The sequence below is a fragment of the Cherax quadricarinatus genome, chromosome 33 (genome assembly GCF_038502225.1).
Source record: "Cherax quadricarinatus isolate ZL_2023a chromosome 33, ASM3850222v1, whole genome shotgun sequence".
Classification (NCBI taxonomy): Eukaryota; Metazoa; Arthropoda; class Malacostraca; order Decapoda; family Parastacidae; genus Cherax; species Cherax quadricarinatus.
The window spans coordinates 15,458,658-15,467,576 of NC_091324.1; the positions used below are offsets into that span (position 1 = coordinate 15,458,658).

General features: G+C 37.7%; 1 protein-coding gene across 6 annotated transcripts in view; it reads left to right on the forward strand.

Moving 5' to 3' along the window:
- Zip48C (Zinc/iron regulated transporter-related protein 48C) overlaps positions 1-6,360 on the forward strand; it is a 58,554-nt gene extending 52,194 nt beyond the window's left edge. For 4 of the 6 annotated variants that reach the window (XM_053784014.2, XM_053784012.2, XM_053784011.2 and 1 more), the window contains one exon: positions 508-5,798. In XM_053784014.2, coding sequence (XP_053639989.1) covers positions 508-586 — 79 coding nt within the window. In that variant the 3' untranslated portion in view covers positions 587-5,798. Of the gene's footprint in view, positions 1-507; positions 5,799-6,208 lie in introns of those variants that run through there. The other 2 variants (XM_053784013.2, XM_053784015.2) reach the window with 2 other exon arrangements.
- Positions 6,361-8,919: the final 2,559 nt, after the last annotated feature.

An 8,919-nucleotide genomic window follows, 5' to 3' on the forward strand; every position in this document is an offset into this window, starting at 1 on the left:
GAAATTTTATTCTTGAGAGCTCTCTCAAGGAATATAACTACTGTATTCATAAGAGTGGGGACTGCTGGTACATTACATTCTTTTTGATCCCTGTTTGTTATCCCATGTTTTGATAGGGCAATCTATACATACAACCTATTCTGTATACTTAATTGAACTCCCAAATCTTATGCATCTTTTGACAGCTTTAGACAATTTACAATAAAGTTATGGTATTGTTGTGAAATGCCTTTTATAGTATCAAATTCATTATTATAATTATTGCCTTATGTTTGCATTTGGATTGCTGGAGAAATCTACATTGGTGATATATAACACATCTTGCAAAATTCAATCTACACTTATGCAGTTTTAGGGTAGAGTTAGCCGAAAAATGTAAACAAATAAGCCATTCAGTACCTGTCTTGTAAGAAATATGTAGACATCACAGTTCAATTTCAAGTAAATCTAAGCTAAATACCAGGTACAACAACACTTGCAATAATTATTTTATTTCTTTATCACCAGAGGAAATGGGCGATTTGCATCAGGCTGGTGCATAGTCGGCTTCATAGTAATGATGGCTTTGGATGTTGGGCTTGGATAGCTAGGGCTGCATAGCCCTCCTCAAGTTGTTAGTTTGGTATTTTTTATATGTACAATTATTTTTATTTTTTATTACAAGAAGGTAGCTGACTAGTCTTTGTTATAAGGTTGAGGGTGTGTGTTAAGTGTATTTCCTTTGTAAAATAAAATTATTTACAAACACACACACACATAAACACACACGTACATGTAAACACACACACACATGCATGCACATACACACACTCACTCTCATTGAGGAATATGGAAAGGAGAGGAAGATACTAAAAAAAAATATTTGATGCTGTAAATGTAGCCAGGAAAATAGCTGCTAGAATTCAGTTCTAAGAATTGCAGTGTAATGACAATAGGGGAGGACAAATGAGAATACAGGGCATGGAATACAACCCAAGAGAAGAAATATTGTAGATGCATAAAAAGGGAGACTGGAGTAATCATTGCATTAAACATGTAAATTTTTATAGCTTCTGCTGTATATGCAAAACTAGCTAACCTACCTAAAACCTGCTTTAAGGAACCCTTACAAAAACTCATTTAGTATAGACAGCCTATGTTAGCTCACCTACATATGTATTGCATAGAGCAAGCCTAATCAAACATTAATTACATGAAGATTCATCAGCTAGTAATGAAATTAATAATGTGACTGAAAGGATTGGGAAATGAGGAAAGACTTGAAGAATTCAACCTAACACTAGAAGAGAGTAGAATCAACATGATTACAACGTACTGCTCAAAATATGCTGGGAATTAGGTAGCATGAACAGCAACAAAATGTTTAAATTGCAAGAAGAGGGAGCCATGGCATTTCAAATTATCTTGTCACTCCTGGAGGAATGTAGAATAAGAGATTTTATGAATACTACTAAAAAATATAATTGGAAGCATTATCAAGGTAGACAAGAATACAAATGCTCTTCTGTATTTATTTGCTGTTAGAGTACTGAGGATGTGGAATAGAAACTTAACTAGGATACAGGAGTTCAAAGAAAGATGAGTTAGTTATGTTATGGTATTCACTAGAAAGTTTGTCTCGATGACTATAGGTTATCCCTGCAAGCTCAAACCAGTTGCAGGCACACATGTTTGATGTCACCACTGCCTCAACATGCATTAATGACCTTTCTGAAAGTTCCACCTTTGATGCAGACTCCTTGACTTGTTAACAAAAACTAACTTATTGCATCAAGTTTGATTTTATTTTGCCCCTTTACTTTCCACTAATCTTTATCCTTGCACATTCTTGCCTCTCACTCTCTCCTAACTTCTGAATATTCCTCTAGTACATCTCTCACTTCAGCGCAGTATGACCCTTTTAGGGTTAGCACTTAGTTTGATTGTAATATTATTATGGACACAAATTTATATACACTTAGAAATATACATAGGCATGCTGACAAATATATTTTTATATATCTATCTACACATGTGCATATACTTTCAGTATAGTACAGAGATAGTGGATTATATACTGACATTGTGTGAGTGAAATGTTAGTAAATAATAATACATTCCATTAGTTTATACATGGGTCATTGTGTAGCTAAGTTGATCTAAGAGAATAGATTTCCTGAATTGTATGTGATACAGTAGCATAGTGAAACTTTACTTTTGTTCATCTGTTAAGTTGCATGAAGTTTTCCTAGATGGCATTTCAATTTTGATTGTACATACAAATGAACAAATGATATTTAGATACATTGAGCAAATGATTGAATATTTTGGTCTGAAATTGAAAGCATCAAAGGAAAAAAATTAAATCTATGTATTGCAGACATTGTGCCAAGTTGGACAATACTGAAAAGGTATTACTAGTGGTATTTGAATAATAATACTATTCATAAGTCATGTTTATTATTTTACTGAACTAAGGATTCATGCCTCTTAAGCACATTTGGCTAATGCATGCCGTTGTAAAAGATCATTTATTAATGAAGAAAATAGAACCTTTGACAAACTTTTTTCTATAATGCATAGTTAATGAGCCAAAGAAATGTTTTGAAAATCTTTCTGTATGTAATGTACATCTTGTATACATATATTTCAAAGTGCATATCAAAATATGTACATTCATATGTGTTTTATCTTCTTACTATCCTAGTATTCCATACTGTACTACCTAGGCCCTTGCATGCTTGTTAATAAGATTTTTTTTTTTTGGGGGGGGGGATGTGGATAGTTTTGGTGTTGGTGTGATTATGTATAACTTTCTATTGGCAAAACTGGTGAATAATCTCACATTTCAAAACGCTTAGAAAATCTTGCAGCGTAGTTTTCTCTTAACTCCTTCACAATCAGAATCCTCAAAATTGAAAGTGCTCACAATATCTCCAGTTAAAAAAAAAAAATCTGAAATGATAGAGAATTTTTTCTGAAAATAATGACATAAAAAAAATTTATGGAAAAACTTACGGAATTACACATACGTATAATTAGTGGTCTGGGTGCAGTTTGAACATCAGCGATTTCGCCCACTTTGAGCCCTTTTTTAAGCCAATTCTATTGCTTAAGTTGACCACATTCTAAGCCATTTTGCTAGTGTACCTTTCGTTCTATTGAACGAGCACAAGAAACTGCCCATTCAACTATAAAGTGCACAGACATCGGTAATTCAGTCAGTTTTACACAAAATTAAAAAAAAAAATTTAAGAGTAGAGTACAAAATAACACTTTAGACATTCCAGGTTATAAAGCAACATTCCTCTGTTCTTTCATCATGTCTTTAGGTTTCTCCTATAGTACACTTTCCCTGCATTTTGAATTCATCCTGCAAAAAATTGATGATTTTCCCTATCTTTTGGATAAAATGTAATTAGGAGTGATTGGTCATGGTCACAGCATCCCAATAATTGAATCAGACTTAGTAAAAACCCATAAAACAGACTGGGGGATATAGGGGAGCCTTATTCATTCTCAGGAAAATTGTCAAAATCTTATATTTCCTCTGAGCCTGATTTCAAGCTTCTTCTGGTCCTGAAACCAACCAAAAATCTTCTCTATTTCAGTAGTGTTTTTTTCTATCAGACGATACCAAGAACGGCCAGTAAAACCATTAAAACAAAAAACTCTTCAATAGTCATTATTTTAAACCAAATATAAATTCTGGGTTTTTCTTTTGCCATCATGCACCACAAGCAGGATTTTTTTTTTATACTTTATATACTCACTACAGACCCATTCTCTCATGTTTAGGCCAAAATTTACTGCTCACAGTTTATCTGAAGGAGCTGCACTCAAAATGTAGATCTCCAAAACGACCCTGGTGTTAACAACAAAAATCTACGTATGAGACAGTGAGAGGATTAAGCCCTATTTCACTACACAGAAGGCAAGAGTAACCTTGATATAACATCCAAAAGTTATCTGTATACTTTTCTGCAACTTTCTCAGTTTGGAACCCTCATCAAGCACATTCCTTCATTCTGGTTTTTTTTTTTTTTTTTTTTTTTTTAATTATTTAAGTATTATTTTCATATAGTCGGACTTGAGTCCTGGAAATGGGAAGTACAATGCCTGCACTTTAAAGGAGGGGTTTGGGATATTGGCAGTTTGGAGGGATATGTTGTGTATCTTTATACGTATATGCTTCTACTAAACTGTTGTATTCTGAGCACCTCTGCAAAAACTGATTATGTGTGAGTGTGGTGAAAGTGTTGAATGATGATGAAAGCATTTTCTTTCTGGGGATTTTCTTTCTTTTTTGGGTCACCCTGCCTCAGTGGGAGACGGCCAACTTGTTGGAAAAAAAAAAAAAAAAAAAAAAAGTATTCGTTTACTATGCAAGAGCAATCTGGTGAACTTCTTTTCTTAGAAGTGAACAAATACAGTAGGGCCTCAACTTGTGATGTTCCAACTTAGTGTTCCACACTTGCAACATTAGCTCTTTGGGACCAATTAATTATTTACTAGTGAGTATCTCACTTTTGACAGCATTATAACTATACATCTATACTGATTTTTTTTTTTTTTTTTTTTTTTTTTTTTTTTTTTTTTTTTTTTTTTTTTTTTTTTTTTTTTTTTTTTTTAACAAATGCATACATGCTTTGTGTATGTTCAGTCAGAATGAATAAATAAATAAATAAATATATTATCACATTTATTTGGTAGAGATAAGGCAAGAATCACAATTTATTATTTATATTTTTATTAAGGATGAATTATAGTAGTACCTTGGTACTTGAACTTAATTCATTCCAGAAGGCTGTTCGAGTGCCGATCTGTTCGAGTACTGAATAAATTTTTCCCATAAGGAATAATGTAAATTAGATTAATCCATTTCTTACCCCCAAAAATACACTTACAAAAGCATTTTAACATGAAGTTTACAAGCCTAGCATGACTTCTCCTCTCAAGTGATCTAGGTTCTGTTTAGCATATTTTTCCAAAATAAACCTGTCTTATCACAACTGAAGACTTGTTGGGAAATAAAACCCTCAACCTCTACATACTCACTAAACTCACTGATGTATTTCTCAACAGCATCTTTGTCAGAACTAGCAGCCTACCCATGTCTCACTACACAGTGTATGCCACTTCTCTTTGGTCTTTGTTTCGTAACCGCTTTCACTCCTTTTGCATCATCAGCCTTTTTAATGGCCTCTTTATTTTTTAGTATCGTAGATTTCAGCATATGAAACTCGGTAGCAAGATCAGACACACGGGCACTGCTTTCGTATTTCGCTATGATTGCTTGTTTCACCTCTATTGTGACTAACCAATTTTCTTTTTGGTTGACTGTTATCACTTATCTTCTTAGGCCCTATGGTGACTTATTTATACAAATAATATAAAAAATACCAAAAAATGCAAAGAAACACGTCGAGTTTGTTTGGTCGAGTGCTGAGCCATTTTTTTTTTTACTGAACAAAGCGTTTGAATACCAAATTGTTCGAGTTGGAGGCTGTTCGAGTACTGAGGTAATGCTGTATAAATATTTTTCTTCATGGTTAAGTTTTTACCAAATGCATTTGTACTTCAGGTGTGTTAATTCTTTGCTTGTGTAAAGTGGTCACATTTGTGTGGTAGAGATTGGTTAAAAGCTCTGAATTTAGTCATACTGCAGTAGTCACCAAATAAACATGTCAGTGGGTGAGATATGGGGACAGAGGGCACTCCAAATACTGAATTTTCATGAATGCTTTAATGTCATTATTGTAATGATGTCCTCAGGATTATAGATTTCATGGCTTAAAAAAATAAAATTAATATTATAATTTCTGTTTTTATTATGAACATTGTATACTCGAGCACAATATAGGTTGAAGTTCTAAGACCAAATTTTAATGCAGAATGTAGTAGGTTGACCTATTCATGGGTAATACCTCTGAGAGGTTCAGATTCTTATATAATGAGGCCCAATCTCTCACTAGATAACCATATTTCACCTTAAATATACAAATAAATTTGGTAATATCCATTAATTTCATTTAAAAGTGCCACCCTTGTGCCTCAGTTTCTTTATAACAGCAGATCATTGGAAATGAAGACAGTATTAGAACCCTTATACTACAATGTTTCACCCAACACTGGGCCTTATCAAGCTATTGCCTACCAGTAGAGCACTGCAGAGTTCTCAGATTGGCTGTTCCCATTCTCAAGACTAATATTTTATTTCTTCTTTCAGATTATTGCTATGAGATGCAAATCATGGTTCATAGCATAATGTAAGCAAATATTATTGTTCTGTTTATTATGATGTGGGGAAGTGTGCTGAACGTTATTGTGTGGGGAGGAAATGTAAAGAATAGGCCAAGACAGGGAGAGGGGAAAGGCCTGAACCTCTTATCCTTCCTCCCACGGCCAACCATCTTTGCCTGCCAACCATCGACACATGTAAGATATGGATAATTGTACTGATAAACAGAACAACACCTTGTCGGTTTAGAGCGCTCTCTAATTATAATAATTGAATGACACAACTAATAAATCTACAGCTCTCTACCAAACATGTTTGATGTGAGTAAGACCTACCTAGCATGGGATGGGCTTGCTGCAGTGCACCTCTATTCTTATGTTGAGTGCAAGCAGGCTGTGCTGATGATGGGTCAGTCCAGCCACATCAGGAGGAAAGCAACAGTCAAGGACCAGGTAATCAGGCTAAGGAAGGAAGGAGGAGAGACAACAAGAAATGACCGTGAAGTATGTGAGGAACTCAACAAGAGATTCAAAGAAGTGTTCACAGAGGAGACAGAAAGGGCTCCAGAAAGACAGAGAGGTGGGGCACACCAAGTGCTGGACACAGTGCACACAACCGAGGAAGAAGTGAAGAGGCTTCTGAGTGAGCTAGATACCTCAAAGGCAATGGGGCCAGATAGCATCTCTCCATGGGTCCTGAGAAAGGGAGCAGAGGCACTGTGTGTACCCCTAACAACAATATTCAATACATCTATCGAAACAGGGAGATTGCCTGAGGCATGGAAGACAGCAAATGTAGTCCCAATCTTTAAGAAAGGAGACAGACATGAAGCACTAAACTACAGACCAGTGTCACTGACATGTATAGTATGCAAAATCATGGAGAAGATTATCAGGAGAAGTGTGGTGGAACACCTAGAAAGGAATGATCTCATCAACAGCAGCCAACATGGTTTCAGGGACGGGAAATCCTGTGTCACAAACCTACTGGAGTTCTATGACATAGTGACAGCAGTAAGACAAGAGAGAGGGGGGTGGGTGGATTGCATATTCTTGGACTGCAAGAAGGCGTTTGGCACAGTTCCACACAAGAGATTGGTGCAAAAACTGGAGGACCAAGCAGGGATAACAGGGAAGGGCAAGCAAGGCCAAGCGCACACACAACTATTCTCAGAACCATACAACCTATCACACCATCCCAACACACACTACAATCCATACCCACAGCCTCCACCCAACACCGAGCTATAGAATCCCACAGTATGCCACCAGGTTTCCCACCCTCACAGGCCCCCCAAACCACAGTGTTGGAAAGGAAACTGAAGGTATGGTACACAAACGCTGATGGAATAACAAATAAGTGGGAGGAGTGGCATGAAAGAGTCAAAGAAGCATCACCGGACATCATAGCTCTCACAGAAACCAAGCTTACAGGTATGATAACAGATGCCATCTTTCCAACGGGATACCAAATCCTGAGGAAAGACAGAGGGAACAGGGGGGGTGGAGGAGTGGCGTTGCTGATCAAAAATCGCTGGAATTTTGATGAGCTGGAGAGAGGAGACAGCGGAGAAGAAAGTGATTACATAGCGGGAACACTTCACTCTAGAGGTCCCAAGGTGGTAATAGCAGTGATGTATAACCCACCACAGAACAGCAGGAGGCCAAGGCAAGAGTACGACGAGAGCAATAGAGCGATGGTTGATACACTGGCTAGAGTGGCCAGAAGAGCTCATGCATGCAGGGCAAAGCTCCTGATCATGGGTGACTTTAACCACAAGGAGATCGATTGGGAGAACTTGGACCCACATGGGGGCCAAGATACATGGAGGGCTAAGATGATGGAGGTGGTACTGGAAAACTTCATGTGCCAACACGTAAGGGACACTACAAGAGAGAGAGGAGAGGATGAACCAGCAAGGCTGATGAGAAGAATTCACTCGATCGAAGACCAGGCAGAACTACAAAGGGATCTGGACAGGCTGCAGACCTGGTCCAGCAATTGGCTCCTGGAGTTCAATCCCACCAAGTGCAAAGTCATGAAGATTGGGGAAGGGCAAAGAAGACCGCAGACGGAGTACAGTCTAGGGGGCCAGAGACTACAAACCTCACTCAAGGAAAAAGATCTTGGGGTGAGTATAACACCAGGCACATCTCCTGAAGCGCACATCAACCAAGTAACTGCTGCAGCATATGGGCGCCTGGCAAACCCCAGAACAGCATTCTGACATCTTAATAAGGAATCATTCAGGACCCTGTACACCGTGTACGTTAGGCCCATATTGGAGTATGCGGCACCAGTTTGGAACCCACACCTAGCCAAGCACGTGAAGAAACTAGAGAAAGTGCAAAGGTTTGCAACAAGACTAGTCCCAGAGCTAAGAGGTATGTCCTACGAGGAGAGGTTAAGGGAAATCAACCTGACGACACTGGAGGACAGGAGAGATAGGGGGGACATGATAACGACATACAAAATACTGAGAGGAATTGACAAGGTGGACAAAGACAGGATGTTCCAGAGATTGGACACAGTAACAAGGGGACACAGTTGGAAGCTGAAGACACAGATGAATCACAGGGATGTTAGGAAGTATTTCTTCAGCCACAGAGTAGTCAGTAAGTGGAATAGTTTGGGAAGCGATGTAGTGGAGGCAGGATCCATACATAGCTTTAAGCAGAGGTATGATAAAGCTCACGGCT